Source organism: Tachyglossus aculeatus, chromosome 11 (assembly GCF_015852505.1).
Source record: "Tachyglossus aculeatus isolate mTacAcu1 chromosome 11, mTacAcu1.pri, whole genome shotgun sequence".
NCBI classification, from domain to species: Eukaryota; Metazoa; Chordata; class Mammalia; order Monotremata; family Tachyglossidae; genus Tachyglossus; species Tachyglossus aculeatus.
The window spans coordinates 39,062,239-39,084,549 of NC_052076.1; the positions used below are offsets into that span (position 1 = coordinate 39,062,239).

General features: G+C 44.4%; 1 protein-coding gene across 1 annotated transcript in view; it reads left to right on the forward strand.

The window, feature by feature from the left end:
• Positions 1 to 244: 244 nt before the first annotated feature.
• The window catches only part of CDH13 (cadherin 13), a 991,500-nt gene continuing 969,433 nt past the window's right edge, over positions 245 to 22,311 (forward strand). Inside the window, exon 1 of the mRNA XM_038754876.1 lies at positions 245 to 360. Within this exon, the coding sequence (XP_038610804.1) occupies positions 316 to 360 (45 nt within the window). The 5' untranslated portion in view covers positions 245 to 315. The remainder of the gene's footprint in view (positions 361 to 22,311) is intronic.

Sequence of the window (22,311 nt, forward strand, 5' to 3'; positions counted from 1 at the left end):
AACTATATTTATTTACAAATATATATATATATATATATATATGTTTTTGGAGGTGCTGGCTTTTGGGAGAGGTGCTCGACCAATATCTACTATGCAAAATGGGGAAGCTTTATGAAGAAATCATCCTTGAAAAGCCATTGGTTCTGGTCATCAGACTCTATCCAATGCTTTAGTGATGATGCTGCTGATCTATTTGGGAAGTTGGCTGGCTCTCAAGGCAGAGTCTCTTCTCAAAGGCTGTTTCACAGGGAAAATATGCTCAGTGCAGTCGAGTGCATGAATGAAAAAGCCTCCGGTCGCTTCTAGTCTGGCAAAATGCAGCAGAAAACTCAACTAGCTCTGTCCTTTCTGCTGTCCCGGGTAAGGAAACTGTGATGGGCTTTGACTTGTTTTCCTTGATCCTTTCTCTTTTGTGCATTTTGGTCTCAAACTGTTTGTAATGCAGGTATGATTTCTGAGGGATTGTACCCGGCTTTGCATTTCAGTTAGAGGGTGTCAGAGCTCAGCTGGAAGCTGATTTCCACCCATGTAATATCTTGAACAAAACCTCGATTCACCACAGTTTGGCTCTGAATTGTGCTTCTTGGGTTTGTGTGCGTGTGCGTGCGGGCGTGTGTCCTGTGTGTGCTTATGTGTGTTTGTGAGGGTAGGGGAGCTGGGGTTGGGGGTATCTTCCCAAATGTCTTGCAGCACAGATATTTTCTGACATAGCAAGTGCTGCAACTTTGATTTGCCTCTTAGTAGGAATCGTGCTTTGTGAAAGGGTCTGTCAGAGGTGGCTCAAATTAGTCACTGTTTCTTCTGAAACAAAATGTGGTGGTGTGGGGGGAAAACGGGGCTTTGTCAGGGATTTCAGCGTTTCCTCGTTTGCCTGAATGGGGGAGTCTAGTCGCGTCCCTGGCTGGCGGAGTTGTCGGTCCCCTTATTAGCTCTAATAGATTCCCTTTGCTGGAAAGCAGCAAACACCCAGCCTCCAGCCTCGCCGCTGCTGCCGTCAGTCAAAGGAGAGGAACTCCGTGAGCTCTGACTTGCCTCTGCCTTGGTTTCTTTGTGTTAGAGTTGTTGTTTTCGTTTCTGCCTGACTCAGACCTTCCAGGCTTCCTTTTAGGTACCAAGCTGGGGTGACCCATACTGGCTTAAAGGAGTGTGTATGTGTGTATGTATGCGTGGGAGGGTGGGGTTGGGGGAAAGGGCCGTAGGGGGAGAGGGGTGCTGTTGGATGCCATCCAGTCTTTGTGCCCTGGCTGTTTTTCTGGCTGTAAAACTCCTGAAAAATGCTGGCAGGACGGATGTCCTGGGCACTAAGTGGAAATCAAAGTTAATACCTTCCCCACTTGAGCTGAAACAGCACTGTTAACCCTTAGAGGGCAGGATACTGTCAGACCGGTAAGTGAAATGCATAGAACGAGTGTGTGTTTGTCTGTTTGCAGTCACAAGCACGAGAAAAAAGCCAACTATAAATGGCTTTAAAAGCACGGGAAGTTTTGGTGAGGAAAACCAGGGCTCTGAGGAAGGGCAGATTTGGTGCTCTCTGAGCTGCTGGGTAGAGGAAGCACACGCTGTGTGGGCTAAGGGTCGGAGCGGGCGTGCTCGGCTTTCAGAAACTCCCTGTAATCCGGAGGGCCAACATCTCATCAGGGACCCCATGAGGGCGTGACCGGCCCACACAGGAACTCTGGGTCTGGCCAGCAGTAGATGGACGGGTGAACTCCACGCCCGCAGGGCATGGGGAATGAGAAGAGCGCTAGAAATGGGTGTAGTATGTGTGGGCAGGCAGGAGAAGGTGCCAGCGGACAAGCTCTGACTAGGTTAGCCTCTGGGAAAGCTTTCGAGCCGGCGCCCAGGAGGTTGGGAAGACTGCCGGCAGCGTGGGAGGGGAGGAGGATTGGGACCATGCTCTTCAGCGGCGAAGAGGAATGAGGAGTTGGGGGGCTACTGGCGAGTAGCCGGGTGGATCAGCATGTGGACAGCTGGAGCAGGAAGCTGTCAGAGGGAAGGGAGAAGCAGCGTGGCTCAGTGGAAAGAGAATGGGCTTTGGAGTCAGAGGTCAGGGGTTCAAATCCCAGCTCCACCAACTGTCAGCTGTGTGACTTTGGGCAAGTCACTTCACTTCTCTGGGCCTCAGTTACCTCATCTGTCAAATGGGGATTAAAACTGTGAGCCTCTGTGGGACAGCCTAATCACCTTGTAACCTCCCCAGTGCTTAGAACAGTGCTTTGCACATTAACAAATACCATCATTATTATTATTAAGGGAGGCCCAGTTGGGGATTGGAAGCTACAAGGAGGATGGTGGGAGGAGCGGGTTGTTCCATACCCAGGAAGGGTGGCTGAGGTGGACTGGGGCATGACAACCAACTTGTACTTCCCAAGTGCTTAGTGCAGTGCTCTGCACACAATAAGCGCTCAATAAATACGATTGAATGAATGAATGAACCAAAACCTGGAGTGAAGCTAGGCTCTGGGACACGGGTACCTGTAAACACAACCCAGAAAACCCGAGGCTGGGTGGCTGAATGATCAGAGCGGCAGAAAGCATGGCCTGGGCTGGGGGGGGGGGGGGAAGGGAGTGGAAACTCCAGAGAGTTAGAGAACGAGGATTACCAAAATCAGCTTTTCTGGTTGACCTCTTATTAGTAAGAGTAGCAATAGTACTGATTAAGCTCTGACTGTGTACAGTGCACTGGGAGAGAGTACACAGGTGGGTGGCAATTAAACATGGTCTTTGTCCTCCCCAAGACCCACTGGACATGTCCTGTCAGGCTCTGGCTGACTTCTGCCACCAGCAGCAAGTGGGACTTACCGTCTGTGGTGTTGGGAAGGCGGGAGAGCCGGCGACTCGTTGGAGAGCAAACCCGGGCATGTCCAGGAGGGTGGAAGAAACAGAGCTAGTATCTAACTAGTATATTAATGGCTGCCCACCTGATTGTTCCCAGGAGTTCACTTATTCATTCATTCAATCATATTTATTGAGTGCTTACTGTGTGCAGAGGACTGTACGAAGCGCTTGGGAAGTATAAGTGGCAACATATATAGACGGTCCCTACCCAACAACAGACTCACAGTCTAGAAGACGGGCTCACAGTCTAGGAGTTGTGAAAAAGGCATGGCGAAAACCCTTTTTCAGTCTGCTGTCAGTGTGATTGAAGTTTTATCCCCTGTAGGGATTGATTTTTACATAGATTTCATATCCCATCAGAAGGTATATCTTCCTCCTAACCACATTAGAGACACATACACACATGCAAACCCACTCTTAGAATGGCATCTTCATGAACAGCCTGCTGAACAAATGGTTTACATACTACAGTTAGCAAAGCATCTGGCGCTGCATTTGGTGTTTAAGATGAAAAAGGCAAAAAACACAGCCACCAATATTTAAGGTTGTGGAAAGTAAGATCCGTTCTGTTCTGTTCAGATTGGAGAAGGAAACACCACTCCTCATTGCCCACACTTGGGGATTGTATCTTGATGCATAATCAGAGTTCATTAGGCAATATAACAATGGTATGCTAATTGTAGCAAAAACACTCTCTATAAAGCAACCACTTTCATGGCATTAAGTTGACCACTAAGAGGTTAAAGGACACAGTGTTTAACTCTGCCAGATGGAAGGGAATGAGCCACTCCCTTCAGTGAAGTAAGCAAAATGGGCCACTTGACTTCAAGGGCAAACTTTCCTCTAACAGGAAAGGAGACAGAAGAATGGGAAAAATAGTGTAATAAAGTAAATTTGTCACTTGGCTTTGGGAATACTTCTATGTGCATGCATTCTTTTCCACAGCAGTTGGGTTGGTCCTTCCATATTACACTGCTTGTGACTCAGAAAGCCATCAATTTCCATAGACTTAGGGGCTCAGAGGTGGAAGAGGAAAGTCATTTGAAGCAACAATGGCTGGAAACTGGGAAAAATTAGGGAATGTTCGCCTCTGATTGGCACAGATTGTTTGCAGAAAGGAAGGCAAATGTCACTGGTGACTAATAGTTGGGCTGACCATAAAATAATCAGGGTGGGCACGTGACAGACATTCCATTATCAACATTATGCTCTTCTCCCATTTTAAGAGGGTGACAAGGATTAGCTGCAAGTTCTGACAATGAATGAGCAATTTCTCAAGAATTCTACTTTCGGGAGTGGTTTGGGGAATTGTTCAGCAGGGAGTGGTTTAAACTATTCCAAATGATTTTGATGCTTTTATTTTAGAGAAGAGATTCATCTTTTGCCTGGATATTGTTGTTTTTCAGTCCGTGAAAGCTCTATCCCTAATGAGGCAATTTCATAATTGTCTTACAACCTGTCATAAGTAATTGTGAAAAGACTACTTTGGATGGCTCCCTTCTGCCAGAGGGGCAGGAGATAGGCACATTTGAGAAAACTTGTTTGTTATGTGATCGTCTCTAAGATGCCTAAGCAAGACAAGAATCAATTTGAAACCAACAGCCTAAGCATGAAAAAGAGACGTAATGAGGAATTGAAGTTGGGCACTTCCTTGCAAGTAACAACAAGCCTGATAACCTATGCAGCTGATTATATGAGCTGGTCTTTAAGAATTTCTCAATTTCAAATTAAAACATTGTCTATGATCTCCAAATGCCATCTCACACTTTCAATTTTTAGACTTTGCTTTTCCTCTGAAGGCAAAATCTATTTCCTTGGAGAAGTAGCTTAGATGCATTTCAGCATAGGACATAGAAATTGCAAAACAGATCTGTGCCATCATGAGCTAGTTTAGGTAAAAAAGCTGGAGGGAGGTTATGGAAATATTTAATTCTGAAGTTTATCATTCGGGGTGGGGAGAGGACAATTCTTTGCTTGAGAATATCACTTCCTCTGAAGAAAAGTACGTTTCTGAGGGAGTTTAATTAATACCCTCTTTAGTGAAAGATGGGCGAGACTGTTATGGAGAATCTATTATTTTTAGACATATTTTGTCATTCTTGTGTATTGTCATTTCCTCAAGAAAATGTTTGCTCTCTAAAGCCTGTTCTTTTTAGAAAATTTTCTCCAGAAGAGGGCTCCATCCACAGCACAAAAAGAAACATAAAATCCGAAACTGGTATGTGAAAGCACTCAAGTTGAGCAGCTCGGCAAAAACGAGGTTACCCTGTGTACAAATGCTTCAGCTGGATAACGGGAAGAGGCTCTTCACCAGTCCTACTTTCCAGCCAGAAGAGGTTGTGAGTATAGGTCGCACTGTGGCTCAAAGGCCGACTTAGGAAAATGGCACGTTTCGCTTGCGAGGAAGTACCCCCTGAGTTTGGAACCTTCCTGGCATGGAAGACCAACTCGGTTGTTTAGTGGTGCAAGAAAGTGGGAGCAGGCTTGCCTGTGCATGAAGTTGATAATGTCTGTTATGTAAGCAATTACTACAATAATAATAATGGTATTTGTTAAGCATTTACTACGTGCCAAGCACTGTTCTAAGCACTGGGGGAGATACAAGGGAATTAGGTTGTCCCACGTGGGGCTCACAGTCTTAATCCCCATTTTACAGATGAGGTAACTGAGGCACAGAGAAGTTGTGACTTGTCCAAAGTCACACAGCCTATAAGCGGTGGAGCCGGGATTAGAAACCACGCCCTCCGACTCCCAAGTCCGTGCTTTTTCCACTATGCAATGAGTCATAAATCTCCAGGTTTTCTGACTGATTCACGGGGCCCAACATATACTTTCCATTTCCCTGGTGGAATTTCTGAGCCTGATAATTCCCTTATGGCCCAGAAGGGGCTAGCATGCTGATACTACTACAACTACTAGTACTACTGCTACTACTACTACATGTATTAAGCCCTCTTTATGTGCCAAGCACCATGCTAAGCACTGGGGTAGATACCTGATCCCTGTCCATGAGACTTAGTCTTAGTGGGAGGGAGAACTGGTAGCGAATCTCCAATTTACAGATGAAGAAATTGAAGTTAGAGAAGTGAAGTGGCCCAGAGAAGACTATAGCTTTCCTCTCTCATCCTCCATCCCATTTCCCCGTCCTCCCCTTTGACTCTACACATACTGACCAGCTCAGTTACACCACAGAGACCCCTGTGCTCACTAAAACTCTCTGGAGGTTCCAGTTTAGTTAGTCACGATGTGAGACACACCCCACTGCAAGGCTGTGCCTGAGACCAAAGAGGAAAGCCGTGTCCTGCGTGCACAGGGCCTGACCCACGCTTAATGAGAGGAACAACTCTCTCATCAGCATCGAACTGTAGAAGAGCACAACAGAGTGACTCAGTCCTGTGGGCACTATCTGCCATTGCTAGGGAAATTTCCATCAGCTACCAAAGCATAAAGGCTAGCCACACTGCACACTGATAACCCACAAAGATTTAGGTTAGAGCACCCCCGGACAGCACACAGGTCGTTTCTGTTTCTCCCTGGCTGGTGGCTGCCCTATTTGGCTTTTGACAACTAACGTGCGATTTTTTTTGGCAAGGGGATCTGTATGGTTGTTTCGCATGCCACCTTCCCTTTCTGAGGAGTCGAGAGCGCGTTGTAAAGAATCTACAGAATATAGATGCAAAAATCATTTCTTCTTCCCCTGAATGACAGCTGCATCTGGAGTGGAATGCTAACAGCTGTTAAGGGAGCTACAGCGGGGCTGTAGAATTGTGCCAGCACAAGGAACGAGAAACATACTATCTATTAAAAACTCTGGGGAAAGTTCAAGAGAAATCCTGGAACGTGACCATCTAATAGTATCAATATTTATTAAGCACTTACTGTGTGAAGAGCACTGTACTAAGTGCTGGGAAGAAGTATACAAATGAGAATAAGACATGGACCTTGTATGAATAATTGAGTCAGAGGAGAAGGCTAAGGCTCTCCATTATGTGGGGTTTTTAGCTCTCTTCCAGCTTTATCAAAGTGCATTTTTTAATCATTATTAAGGAATTTGTATGTGCTTAACTATGTGCCAGGCACTGTACAAAGCACTGGGGTAGATACAAGCTAAACAGGTTGGACACAGTCCGCGTCCCCCATGGGACTCCCAGGCTTAGTCCCCATTTTACAGATGAGGTAACTGAAGCACAGAGTAGTTAACTGACTTACCCAAGGTCACACAGCAGACAAGTGACAGAGCCGGGGTTAGAACCCAGGTCCTCTGGTGCCCAGGCCTGTGCTTTATGCACCAGGAAATACTGCTTACGCCTCATGGCCCGAGAAGCACATTTGGGGCGTCTATGGCATCTCTTCATCAGGCTCAGCACTGAGGAGAGGTTTTTGCCTTGGCTGTGCTGGAGAGAGGATGGGGACCATAAAGAACTTATAGGGTAGCAGAGGGACAAGGGCATATGCCTTAGAAACTTGCTTAGACCCTTCAGGAAAAAGCTGATTCAGGCAAGTATTTTTAATATTTCAGTTTTCTACTGGAGCATACAACAGCAATAAAAATTTTTTTACATTTTACAACTCTGATTCCCCTGGTTCAGGCAATTGCCTTATTAGGGCCATTGGGGTTTGGAACTTGAAAAGCTCTAGGCACGTGATGGCCTGGAGATATCAGTTCAAGTTCCTGAGGGATGGGGAACCCTCAATCCCACCCCCATCACTATTCTGAGTGACAGAACCATTTGGGGGAGCCAGTCTGGGACTTGTGGCCTCATCTGCAGAGAGAGGGATTCAAGAAATGGAAGTAATTTGGCTCTCTCACCATCTTCTCTTCCCCCTGCCACCCGTAGACACTCTACAAGCTCAGAAGATGGAAGAGTCTCCTACACTCACCCCTGTTCTCATAGTATCACCCTAATGGCCACTTCAGCTTTTTCTTGTCTCCAAGGTACTTGGATACTCCCACAATCCCTCTAGCACTTAACCACCTAGCTTTCATCTTCCTCAAAACAGGAGACAAATTAAAGAAGGAGATCAACCATTTTCTTCCTAGATTCAGCTAGTGAAAGATGACCAGAGTCTGGTGAAGGTTATTTAAATATATTTTTTAATGGTGTTTGTTAAGTGCTTATCAGATTGGACACAGTCCATGTCCCACTTGGGGCTCATAGTCTCAATCTCCATTTTGCGTATGAGATAGAGGCAGAGAGATGTAATGTGATTTGCCCAAGGTCAAGCAGAAGACAAATGGCAGAGTCAGGATTAGAACTCAGGTTCTCTGACTCCCAAGCTCGTGCTGTTTCCATTAGGCCGTGTAGTTTCCAGATCCACCTTGGACTTTACGTGAAACCTGGAGCAGTGCTACTCTATGGTAATAGAATAGTTAATCACAGGTGGGTTGCAGGGATCATTATTGTCACGAAAGATGGAGGTATCTTACTTTTTTTTTTATCCACCAGCATTCTCTGGGCTACTTTCAAGCAGGATCCTGCTCCAGACCCTCTTCAATCTTTACGCATCCTATCATTTTTGTTTTTTTTCCAATGACATAGACCTGTTTATTCATGGACTCATTTGAAAATGGAAACGTGTTTTCTTGGCTCTTTTTATTGTGAAATCCCTAAAGGTGTCCCTGTAATCTAGATGAGCAAGGCAGCATCCAGTGGCAAGAGAATCCCAAGGAAGTGAGGGAGAGCACGCAATCGCTGGCCTTTGAGATTGAAGATGACACTATCAATAGGCTGAAAAGATGATTTAAAACTAATTGGTCTTCCATACTGAACATCTGTAAAGGAAACCATGTCATGTCGTGTCATAACCTCCGTGAGACCTTCCTTTGCTGTCCTGCTACCTCCGCTTTCTGCTTTTGAGTCTGTCTGAAGAGGTCATCATCTCCTCCCAGCCTCCATTCAAAGAACAGCTCTTTTTATCCTGATTTCTGCCTGCCAGACTGGTCCACTGGCTGCTACTCTCTCTTATTGGACACAGTCTTAGCCCATGATTTAAGGTTGTATGTCATCCAAAAGCCATGGCTGTAGGGTACAAATCTACCTGCAGATTGTGCCTGCGGCAAATGTGAGTTCAAAGGTCTGGTGAAGTGCATCTTCATAGGACAATTAAACTGATGTTACTACAATGAACTGGATGAATAAACAATTCCAAGCCTGTAAATATGGCTGAAGGGCTGCAAAAGTACATTCTAGGGAAAAGCAAGGTGGTAACCAAATCGTCGAACCTGAGAGTGTGATCTAATAATGCCCAACCATTTCCAGTGTGTCCATTTTCAGCTGGGGCCTAATAGTCATGACTGTTTCACCCACTGATCATCCCTCAACGCCACTTGCGACTCACATGGATACTTCTGGAAAGTCTCTGCAGCTTCAATTACTTGGGAATGGAGATAATAATAATGATAATAATAATAATAAATAATGGCATTTGTTAAGCACTTACTATGTGCAAAGCACTGTTCTAAGTGCTAGGGAGGATAGAAAGTGATCAGGTTGTCCTACATGGAGTTCAGTCTTCATCCCCATTTTACAGATGAGGTAACTGAGGCACAGAGAAGTTAAGTGACTTGCCCAAAGTCACACAGCTGACAAGTGGTGGAGCAGGGATTTGAACCCATGACCTCTGACTCCCAAGCCCATGCTCTTTCCACTGAGCCACGCTGAAAGTATAGGCATGGAATTTTAGGATGATTTTGCTTTGGTAAATCACTAGCCAACCCAGAACTTTCCAGCCCATGTTATAGTATGGGTAATCAGAAGACAGACATGATCTTGGCTCCTGGAAATTTTTTTATTCTCCTCAGAGAATGTGACGAGATCCTATGTCTCGCTAACCCCAATTTTCACCCTCTCTCAAATACAGTCCTTCTGCAAGGGTGCCTTGAGGCCAGTTGCTTGGCAGGGTGGAACATCTAGGTATTTCACTGCTCAACATTTCACAGATTTTAACCTCTGGAATAATAATAAAAATAATAATAATTAAGTCCTTACTATGTACCAATGACTGACACTGGGGAAGGTGCAAGATGATAACACTGGACACAGTCCCTGCCTAACTTGAGACTTACAGTCTGTGGGAAGATGAACAGGTACTGACTCCCCATTTTACAGTTGAGGAAACTGAGGCACAGAGAAGTTAAGTGATTTGCCTAAAGACACTCAGTAGCCAAATGGCAGAGCTGGGACCAGAAATCAGGTCCTCGGATTCCCAAACCTGTGGGAATCTGGAAGGGAATAACCCCTGTGTTCTAGTCCTTTTCTTGTCCCACTTTCCAGCATTTTGAGTTTTGAAGCTAACATAGAACTTTTGTTCTATTTCTCCCCTCTCCTGGAGGTCCTTTCAAAGTGGTCTCTAATTTGAAGAGTTGAGATCCTTCAGTCTTAAACCCTGGTCTTATCAATTCCCCAACCCTATCCATAACTCTATTTTCAAATTGGCCTGCACAGAATACAATTCTCAATTTCCTATCTAACTGGGTTTCTTTGGGTACAGAATTTTGGCTGGTTGTGGCTCTGTGTTCTGGACAGCAGATTTATTGTAGTTTCTGGCTTTCAGAAGCAGCAGAAAGCTTTCTAAACATTCTGTCTATCACTCCTCCCTCAAATCAACGATCTGCATTGATTCCATGGGAAAACCCCGAATCTCTTTTTCTAAAAGCAAGAAAATGCTTGTCTGCATTTCTTTCTCCTGTAGTGTTGCTTTTGGAAGATACTGCTGCCCTGTACTGCAAGCCAGACCACTCCTAAGGGCCCTCACACTTGTGCAAATTCATTTCTTCATTAACAGGTGGGGTGAACCATCAATCAGCCAGCCCAGGTTTCTGGTTCCACACTCCAAAACTGGGTGAGGTGAGGATCATGGCTATTGGCTTTCCCTGAGATTCCTAACTTGTAACCAGAGAACAGGAGAGCAGTGAATTCTCTGGAGGCTCCAGACTTCCCTGTTCCTAATAATAAGAATGAAAAATGTGGAATTTGTTAAGTGCTAATTAAATGCCAGACCTTGGATTAAGTGCTGGGGGTAATGTAATCAGATCAGATAGTCTCTACCACACAGGGTTCACAGCTTAAGAACAAGTATTTTATCCCCATTTTACAGATAGGGAAACTGATGCATGTCCAGAGCAGAACGTCTTATCTTCCCACCAAAACCCTGTCCTCCCCTTGACTTTCCCATCACTGTAGACAGGACTATCATCCTTCCTGTCTCACAGGCCCATAAGCTTGGTGTTATCCTTGACTCCCCTCTCTCATTCAACCCACATGTTCAATTCATCACTAAATCCTGTCAGTCCCACCTTCAAAACATAGCTAAAATCTACTCTTTCTTCTCCAACCAAACTGCTACCACATTAATACAATCACTCAACCTAGCCCACCTGAATTACTGCATCAGCCTTCTTGCTGGCTTCCCAGCCTCCTGTCTCTCCCCACTCCAGTCTGTACTTCACTCTGCTGTCCAACTCATTTTTCTACAGAAATGTTCAGGACGTCACCCTGTTCCTCAAAAAATTCAGGTGGTTGCCCACCCACCATCACATCACACAGAAACTCCTCACGTTTGGCTTTAAAACACTCCATCGCTTTGCCCTTTCCTATCTCACCTCAATTCTCTCCTACAGCCCAGCCTGCACACTTTGCTTCTCTAGTGCTAACCTTCTCACTGGGCCTCCATCTTGCCTATCTTGATGTTGACCTCTAGCTCAAGTCCTGCCTCTAACCTGGAATGTCCTCCTTCCTCAAATCCTACAGACATTTATTCTCCCCTTCTTCGAAGCCTTATTGAAGGCCCATCTCCTTCAAGAGGCCTTCCCAGACTAAGCTCAATTTTTCCTCATCTCCCACTCCCTTCTGCATCACCCTGACTTGTTCCCTTTGCTATTCCCCTGTCCCACCCCTGCAGCACTTATTTACATATCTGTAATTCAGGGAATATTGCTGTTTATTGTAGTACTTTACTCTCCAAAGTGCTTAGCACAGTGCTCTGCACACAGAAAACGCTCAATAAATACGAGTTAACGAATGAATGAATGCATGAAGAAGTGGCATGGCCCAGTGAAAAAGTCACAGGTCTGTAAATCAGAGGACCTGGGATCGGATCCCAGCTCTGCCAATTGCTTGCTGTGTGACCTTGGGCAAGTGACTTAACTTTTCTGTGCCTCAGTTTCCTCAACTTTAAAATGGAGATTAAATACCTTTTCTCCCTCCTACATAGACTGTGTTCAACCTGATAAACTTTTATCAGCCTCAGCACTTAGAACAGTGCTTGACATAAAGTAAGCTCTTTATAAATTCCACTTCAAAAAAACAAAGGTCACCCAACAGGCAAGTGACAGATCCAGGATTAGAATCCAGGTCTCTTGACTCCAGCCCCATGCTCTTTCTGTTAGGCTACACTGCTTCTAATAATGATTGTAGTATTTATTAAGCACTTATTATATGCCAGGCACCACACTAAGAGCCTGGGGGGGAATACCAGCAAATTGGGTAGCACAGGGCCCCTGTCCTACATGGGGCTCCTAGTCTTAATTCTCCCAGGTAACAGAGGCTCAGAGAAGTCAAGTGACTTCACCGAGGTCACACAGCAGACAAGTGGCAGAGGCTGGATTAGAACCCATGACCTGGTTCAGTGGAAAGAGCACGGGCTTTGGAGTCAGAGGTCATGGGTTCAAACCCCGGCTCCGCCAGTTGCCAGCTGTGTGACTTTGGGCAAGTCACTTAACTTCTCTGGGCCTCAGTTACCTCATCTGTAAAATGGGGATGAAGACTGTGAGCCCTCCGTGGGACAACCTGATCACCTTGTAACCTCCCCAGCGCATAAAACAGTGCTTTGCACATAGTAAGTGCTTAATAAATGCCATCATTATTATTATTATGACGTTCAGACTCCCAAGCTGGTGCTCTATCCACCAAGCCATGCTGCTTCTCTGCTCCTCTCCGATCAGCTTAGCAGAGGGGGCAGAGCGGTTGGGTGTTGGGGGAGCCTGCGTTCCCCTTTCCAGCTCTCGCCTCAGCCGACCAAGCCCCGTTGGCAGGCGGTTCCATCTGTGGTGTCAGGCCCTCAAGTGAGCATAGTGTTAATGGAGTCCCACAGCCCGTGTCCAGGAGCTTTGACAAAACGCACACGCCAAGCTGGGAGGCCTCCTGGCACCTTGAAGGGAACTGAATTATTGAGACGATGTTTGAAGCCCCCGCCTCGGACTGTCTGCAATGCTGTGCTGTTGTGAGGCCGAAGAGACAGGCATTTTATCTCTTCTTGCCACAGGAAGACTTTGATGCCTGAAAGCTCCTTCTTTTCTTGCCCACAGAACACTCATATGCCACATTTCCATATCAAACATCCCATTACAGTTTGCATGATTAATTGCACCAGATAAAGTCAAAACTTCAAGAAAGTAAAGATTTACATCAGCTTTCCCATTAAGAAATATAATTCTTGGACCAGAAGGTTTTACCTCTAGCAAAGGTTTAGTAAAGACAACCTTATATACACAGGTTTTTCCTCCGCCCAAGGATAAAGTTAATACTCAATATTGATAGCTCCCCTGTATTCTCTCCTGGGTTTTAGACTACGGAGCAATCAGGGCCCTATCTCCAGGGGACTTTTATTGGTCTGAAGCTTGTCTGTTGGGCCACATAAAAATGACAGGTTCTTAATTAGGGAATATTAGGGAGCTGTAATTCAATTAGTTCTTTCTCCTTCTTCCTTTTCTAGATTCATTGCTGTGGTCACACAAAATAATTCTGGCCCCCTGAGCCTTCAAAGTGTCTGGATGCTTCCTGGCCTCCCTTGTTCCAATTCATAGTTTCTCTCTGCTGCACTCTTTCTCTCCCCCTGTTTCTCTCTTCTGTTTCTCTCTCCCCCTTCCTCACTCTCTCTTGTCCCCCCACCCCTTTCCTCCCAGTGCAATTCAAAGACTGTTATTCTTCTTGTAGCTCACAATAGGTGCAGAGGTATCCAGAGTAAGTGACTTATTGTTGATCTGACAATATAGTCAAAATCTTCAGGAGGATTCCCAGGAGATATCTTGGGGAAATCATTTTCTTCTTAGTTCTTCATTGGGTTAAATGACCCGCTTAGATTGTTTCCAGGTAGAGTTGCCTTTTAGTGTGATTTTCTCTTGTTGGTTAATGAGGGTGTGTGCAGTGTGTATTGTCATCTAAGTAAAGGGATCCAAGAGTCCATCTGAGGATACCTAATGAAATGTGGATGAAACAGTGGTGGGATGCAGTGGACCAGATCAACAATGAACCACTTTTCTGGGGACCCCCTGACATCACGATGTGGCTATAGGGATAAGTTTTATGGTTACTGTAACTTACAAAGAATGATAAGCTGCCTTCTTATTATGGGCATGTTAAGGTAGCTTATCTCTGGCATGGGATTTAATCATATCTGTGATGAACGTGAATAGCGCATCCGATGGTGCTCTGGAGTTTGATTTTAAAATTAGAACGTGGTTGAAAAGCAAAAAAAAAAAAAAGAAACTGACATTCTAATTGTCATTGCACTCAAGTTGATATTAGAGCGTTGGAAGGACATCAAAATTAACGCGAATGTTTGGCACAATGTAGCTTGTACGGTGTATGAATTTGATAGCAGAGCGGTGAGAAAAAAATGTTTCCAAGAAAAAAGGCACTTAGATAACAGCCCTATCTCTTCCTGCATTCAGAAAGTGTCAATACACCTGTCAGGGAGTCAATTCTCTGCTGCTTCCTGATTAACCAGATTCCATTTAAATTGAAGTGCTGTTGGGTCCTGATAGTGCAGTATTCTCAATGTTTTTTTCTCCTGGTTCCCCAGGGGGTGGGGGCAAGGGGGGGTCTCTTTTCTCTTGTTGGTTGTGAAATGGAGATGGTCAAAGTGACCTGCCCATGAAGTCGGGAAGTGGGAGGGCTTTCCAGACCAGAATTACAGTGACCAGCCTGGAGATTTATTGGTATTATCTAGCAAAGGCAACAAGTGGATATTAAAAAGCAATGTTCAATGAATGGAAGAAATGCTTTTGGGTCTCCAGAGCAGTCCATCAATTGATTAATTTTATTTATTGAGCACTTAATAGCTGCAGACCACTGTACTAAGCACTTGGGAGAGTACAATGATTACCTCATATCTCAAAGCAGTGTGACTTATTGGAAAGAGTAGGGGCTTGGGTTCTAATCCCAGCTTCACCACTTGTCTGCTGTGTGACCTTAGGCAAGTCACTAGCCAGACTGAGCCCCCTCCTTCCTCTCCCCCTCCTCCCCCTCCCCATCCTCCACCTTACCTACTTCCCCTCCCCACAGCACCTATATATATATATATATATGTTTGTACATATTTATTACTCTATTTTATTTGTACATATTTATTCTATTTATTTTATTTTGTTAATATGTTGTGTTTTGTTCTCTGTCTCCCCCTTCTAGACTGTGAGCCCACCGTTGGGTAGGGACTGTCTCTGTATGTTGCCAACTTGTACTTCCCAAGCACTTAGTACAGTGCTCTGCACACAGTAAGTGCTCAATAAATATGATTGATTGATTGATTCCCAAGCACTTAGTACAGTGCTCTGCACACAGTAAGCGCTCAATAAATACGATTGAATCAATGAACGAATGAACTTCTCTGTGCCTCAGTTCCCCCATCTGTAAAATGGGGATTAAAAGTATGAGCTCCACGTGGGACAACCTGATTACCCTGTATCCACCCCAGAACTTAGAATAGTGCTTGGCACATAGTAAGAGCTTAACAAATGCCATTATTATTATTATTATCTACCCCAGTGTTTAGAACAGTGCTTGGCACAGAGTAAACTGTTAACAAATGCCACAATTATTATTATTATTATCATTACAACATAATATAACAGACACATTCCCTGCACACAATGAGCTTTCAGTCTAAAGGGGGAGACAGACCTTAATTTACATAAATAAATTATGGATATGTAGACAAGTACAGTGGGGCTGACCTGGAGCGAGGGAGGAGATGAGCCCTGGGCTCAGCAAGATCAGTGCGATTTTGGCCTGAGGATAATAATAATAGCATTGTTGTCATTATTAGGAAGGATTATAATATTTTTAATGGTATTTTTTAAGCACTTACTATGTTCCAAGCTTTGGGGTGGATACGAGTTTGTCAGGTTGGACACAGGCCCTGTTCCACATGGAGCTCACAGTCTTAATCCCCATTTTACAGAGGAGGTAACTGAGGCACAGAGAAGTGAAGTGACTTACCCAAGATCACACAGCAGACAATGGCGGAGATGGGATTCGGAACCCATGTCTTTCTGACTCCCAGGCTCTATCTACTAGACCAAGTTGCTTCTCTATTGAGACTGCGAAATCAGAAAAACAAACAATTGGCCTTGTTGACTGCCAATGATTTTTTTTTTTTTGTATTGTGAATAAGAGTGCAGGTGAAAGGTTCTGAACAACAAGTGTGTGTCAGCGTCATACTATTTCCCCAAATAGGTGACTTGGAAAAATGAAGCAGGATTCTTCTCAAGTAGGAGGTAGGGAGAATATTTATCCTGGAAACAGTATATTTCATGGACTTCATCCATTTTCTGATTGGTGACCGAAGACATGCTAGCCCTGAGTCAGAGCAATGTTCCCCTCAACCTAGTCAATCAATCAATTGCATTTATTGAGCACTTCATTCATTCATTCAATCGTATTTATTGAGCACTTACTGTGTGCAGAGCACTGTACTAAGCACATAATAATAATGCTGGCATTTGTTAAGTGCTTACTATGTGCCAAACACTGTTCTAAGCGCTGGGGTAGACACAAGGTAATTAGGTTGTCCCACATGAGGCTCACAGTCTTAATCCCCATTTAACAGAAGTGGTAACTGAGGCACAGAGAAGTTAAGTAACTTGCCCAAAGTCACACAGCTCACAAGTGGCAGAGTTGGGATTAGAACCCACTACTTCTGACTCTCAAGCCCATGCGCTTTCCGCTAAGCCACGCTGCTTATTGTGTGCAGAGTTCGGTACTAAGAGCCTGGGAGAGAGTACACTGTAACAGAGGTTGGAGACAAATTCTCTTCCCACAAAGAGCTCACAGTCCAGAGGAGAGCACAATATAACAGAGTTATTAGACACCAACTTTGAGAAGGAGCAAGGCCTAGTGGAAAGAACATTGGCCCTGGGTGTCAGGGGATCTAGGTTCTAATTCCAGTTCCTCTACTCATCTGCTGTGTGACCTTGGGCCAGTCACTTTACCTCTCTGTGCCTCAGTTCCCTCATCAGCAAGATGGGGATTCAAAACCTGTTCTCCCTCCTACTTAGACTATGAGCCCCATGTGGGACCTGATTACCTTGTATCTACCCCTGTGCTTAGTAGAGGGCTTGACACATAATAAATGCTTAACAAATACCACAGTTATTATTATTAAATTAGACACATTCCCCACCCTCAAGGGGCTTAAAGTCTAGAGACTGTAAAACTGAAACTCAGTGTCTCCGACAGTGAAAATACGTCCCTGTGATGGCTGACTTCCTTGATATCCATCCTAATGCTTAGAGATGTACAATCCAACATCCTTAACTCTTCTTCTTTCCACTACTCACTTTTCCTCTAGAATCTCATTGAACTGATCTAAGTCTGCAGAGCTTCCATTATTAGTAAAGTATATAATAATGACAATAGCAATAGTAATAATAATAACAACAATAATCAAACTGCTTGGCTCAGTGGAAAGAGCATGTCTTTGGAGTCAGAGGTCATGGGTTCAAATCCTGGCTCTGCCAATTGTCAGCTGTGTGACTTTGGGCAAGTCACTTAACTTCTCTGGGCCTCAGTAACCTCATCTGTAAAATGGGGATTAAGACTGTGAGCCCCGCATGGGACAACCTTATCACCTTGTAACCTCCCCAGCACTTAGAACAATGTGTTGCACATAGTAAGTGCCTAATGAATGCCATTATTATTGTTATTATTATTATAAAGCAGTTAAGTTCTCACTATCTGCCAAGCACTCTGTAAGTGCTAGGGTAGGTACAAAATAATCAGGTCAGACACAGTCCCTGTTCCTTATGGGGCTCACAATCCAAGGGGGAGGAAAAATCAATCAATCAATGATATTTATTGAAAACTTACTATGTGCAGAAGCACTGTACTAAGTGCTCAGAGGAATAGAGCACGATAATTCCCATTTTACAGATGAGGAAACTGAAGCAAAGATAATTCCCCAGAGTCTGCTGCCCAAGGAGGAGGAGAAGGACCAGCCTGAAATCCCAGGGAAGGAAGTGGTGAAGCGTTAGCTTGGGGCCCATCCTGCCCAGTCACCTTGAAAGCTCACCCGTAGTGGAAAAAGCTGATCTTGCCGCTGCCCCAGCTGGAAATGGGAAATTCTGAAAGCCTCTCAGGGATATTTATTTTTATTACACTGCTGAAGCTCTTCCCCCTTACAACCTTTCCAGCATCCTGGCTTCAGAACAGTTTTGACCCTAGTTCAGAAAAGCTGAGAAGTAGAAGCTAAGAAAGGTTTAAGAGCATGTTTAGCAGAATCTAATCCCTCTAGGAAAATGAGGTTTGGCAGTTCAAACATTCTTCGATTTTCCAGGGAGGGAAAGATGCTTTTCAGGTTTGTGCTGAATTTCAGTATTTTGGTCATCTGATGTAAGGGGCCTATTTACCTGTCAGAGTGCTCATTATAATCTGAGCTCCTTAATCTGCTTTATTGTAACAGGGAGAGTATTATTTAAAATAATTTTAATTGTGTTCCCCCATCCCAGTTATCTATCAATCAGTCAATCCATGGTACTTATTGAGCACTTACGGGGTACAGAGCAGTGCGCTAAATGTTTGGGAGAGTGCAGTACATAGTCCCTGCCCACATGGATCTTACAGTCTAGAGGGGGATACAGACATTAAATTACAGATATGCCCAGATGTGTTGTGGTGTTGAAAGTGGGGAAAATATCAAGTGCTTAAAGAGTACCGATCCAAGCGCAAAGTTGATGCAGAAGGGAGAGAGCGTAGGGGAAATGGGGGCTTAGATGGAGAAAGGATCTTGGAGAAGTGGCTTTATTAAGGCTTGAAGTTGGGGAAAGTGGTGGTCTGTCATATATGCAGAGGAGGGACTTTTGGGCCAGAGGGAGGAAGCAGGCAAGAAGTCCGTGGAGAGGTAGACAAGATTGAGGTACAGTGAGTAAGTAAGGCACTGAAACTGCATGATGCCCAAAATGAAGAGCCGACTTCCAAATCAGTACCCTGAAAAAGTTAAATCCACTTCCAGCTTTCACCGGGAGGTATTACAAGCACAGGGAGAACCTGACTGAATTTTTCCAAAATGATTTCAACTCTATAGAAGAAAGTGATGGAGATGATACTTGGCCAAGCCTTGGTGACTCAACCATTTTCTTGGAGCAAAGTAAAATAATGGAACATTTTCGAGGTGGGTTGGAATTTGTGAATTGCATCTGAGGCAGTCACTGACGTGCTGGAGTTCTCATATGGAGCCTTCACAGTCCAGGTCCAGATCATTAAAGAAAAAAGTCAAATGTAACTGCATTCTTATCAGCAATAAGTCCACAAAGTGCTAAAATCAATATTAATTAAATTCATCTTTGTTCTGAATTTTTTCTTCTCACACATGCACACTTTCCTTTTGTCTTTCTTCTAAATCCCTCTTTCCCACCTCCCTTCTCTCTTCCCTCTTGTTTCTTCTCCCACCCCAGGCTTGGTTGGAACAGAGTGTACTGGAGAGGGATGGAAGGAAGCACTTAAGCTCACAATAGTTGAAATGCTCACCATAACTACTTACAAATGAAGATTGATAAGAGGGTTGTTGAATGGTATTTCCCTTCACTACTTAATAGTTTGGTTCTATCCAATGAGAAGATTTCTATGCTTAGAACAGTGCTTGGCAGCTAGTAAGCACTTAACGAATACCATAATTATTAATTATTAGATACCGTGGTGCATTTTCCCATGTGTTTCCATTTGTGAACTTATCTTAAGAAATAAACATTTGGTGCCCATTCCTTAGATGCTGCTTATGAGAAGCAGCATGGCTCAGTGGAAAGAGCACGGGCTTTGGAGTCATAGGTCATGGGTTCAAATCCCAGCTCTGCCAACTGTCAGCTGTGTGACTTTGGGCAAGTCACTTAACTTCTCTGTGCCTCATTTACCTCATCTGTAAAATGGGGATTAAAACTGTGAGGCCCCCGTGGGACAACCTGATCACCTTGTAACCTCCCCAGAACTTAGAACAGTGCTTTGCACATAATAAGCGCTTAACAAATACTATCATTATTATTATTATTATTAGATAAGTTCATTGGAGTTTAGTGTCCTCCACCATTACCTCATTTACGTAGTCATTTTCCCTTTTTCCTCTTATCTGACCCTAGACTGAAAACTTCTTTCGGGCAGGGGTCATGTCTACTTATATTCTAGCTCTTTGAGGCCAGGGATCATGACTCCTAACCTTCTATATCCTCCAGTGACTTATTACAGTGCTTTCTGCAGAGTAAGTACTCCATTCTGCCACAGAATGATTCCCCAAGATCCCCCGTACGAGTCAAATAGAAGGACACTTCTGCTGGGGTCCCGTATCCTCCTGTGGAGTTAAACATTCAGGCAGAATACTTTGGGCTATCTGTCAATCATAGCCCAGAGCGATCTCCTGGCCAATTTAGCTGTGCTCACGAAGACTTGACCATCCAAGAGAAATTGTGCCTAAACTTTACAGTAGCTATCTGTGACTTGTATCATTTTACACTGCTGGAATGGTAGTGTTAGTGAAATGAGAAGCAGCATGGCCTAGTGGAAAGAGCCCAGGCCCGGGAGTCAGAGGACCTGGATTCTAATCCCAGCTCTGTCACTTGTCTGCTCTGTGACCTAGGGTAAGTCACTTAACTTCTCTGGTGCCTCAGCTACCTTAACTGGGTGGTTGAGGTAAAAGGGGATTTAGACTGTATGCCCTGTGTGGGACATGGACTTGTCCGATTTGATTAGCTTGTATCTACTCCCTCTCTTAGTTCAGTGACCGGCAAATAGCAAATACCACGAATACCCAGCACTTAACAAATACCACAGTTGTTATTATTATTATTTGTGGGTCTATCCCAGGTGACTCTTCCACAGCTGTGAAGAATTACAAGTAAATAATTTGCTTTTGTGGTGCATTCTCTTCCTCATTTGAGCTGGTGTTGTGCTCTGTTGTACTCTGCAGCAAGCTGAAAATAGTTTGGTTAAATAAAGACTGACTGCTCTTTTTGTTGTCTCTTCTCCTGATTGATGGCGTTATTCCGCTAAATTGTAAACTCCTTGACGGCAGGGATTGTGTCTTCCAACTCTATTGTATTATACTCTCTCAAACACTCGGTGCAGTGCTCTGCATAGAGAATGTGCCTAGTAAATACCATTGATTGATTGCTTGATGTATTATAGCTCCATTCATCTGGTTTGGGAGACAGATGGTGAATGGGTGGTGAGTCTTGCTAGATGGATGCTTGCTGGGAGGGTGCTATCTGGAAGCTCACCCCATGATGCTTTCCTGGTTCTTGCTCGAGGATTCGATGCAGTGGGATGCAGGAGAACTTAGGTCTTCGATTTCTTCCAGGGAATTTGAGATTTTCCAAATGTGAATTCTGGGAACCAGAGCTGAACCAGTTCCAGCTGGGGCCTGGGACAGATTTTACGTCGACCCTTCATGTAACTTTCTGACATCAGTAAATGAACAGAGAAGGTTGCGGTGGCTCAGGGCCCAGATACTCCTGGAAGTTTGAGTCCCAGGGGAAGCAGTGTGGCTCAGTGGAAAAAGAGCACGGGCTTTGGAGTCAGAGGCCATGGGTTCAAATCCCAGCTACGCCAACTCTCAGCTGTGTGACTTTGGGTAAGTCACTTAACTTCTCTGTGCCTCAGTTACCTCAACTGTAAAATGGGGATTAATCAATCAATCAATCAATCAATCGTATTTATTGAGCGCTTACTATGTGCAGAGCACTGTACTAAGCGCTTGGGAAGTACAAATTGGCATCACATAGAGACAGTCCCTACCCGATAGTGGGCTCACAGTCTAAAAGGGGGAGACAGAGAACAGAACCAAACATACCAACAAAATAAAATAAGTAGGATAGAAATGTACAAGTAAAATAAATAAATAAATAAATAAACAGAGTAATAAATATGTACAACCATATATACATATATACAGGTGCTGTGGGGAGGGGAAGGCGGTAAGGCGGGGGGATGGAGAGGGATGGAGATTAACACAGTGAGCTCCCCATGGGACAACCCGATCACCTTGTAACCTCCCCAGCGCTTAGAATAGTGCTTTGCACATAGTAAGCTCTTAAGAAATACCATTATTATTATTATTATTATTAAGAGCAACCACCAACTCTGTCTTATTGTACTCTCCCGATCACCTAGTACAGTGCTCTGCCCACAATAAGTGCTCAGTAAATATGATTGATTGATTTACATGCACCAAGAGCTGCCACAACCCCAGTGGACATGCTCCAAGCTCCACATC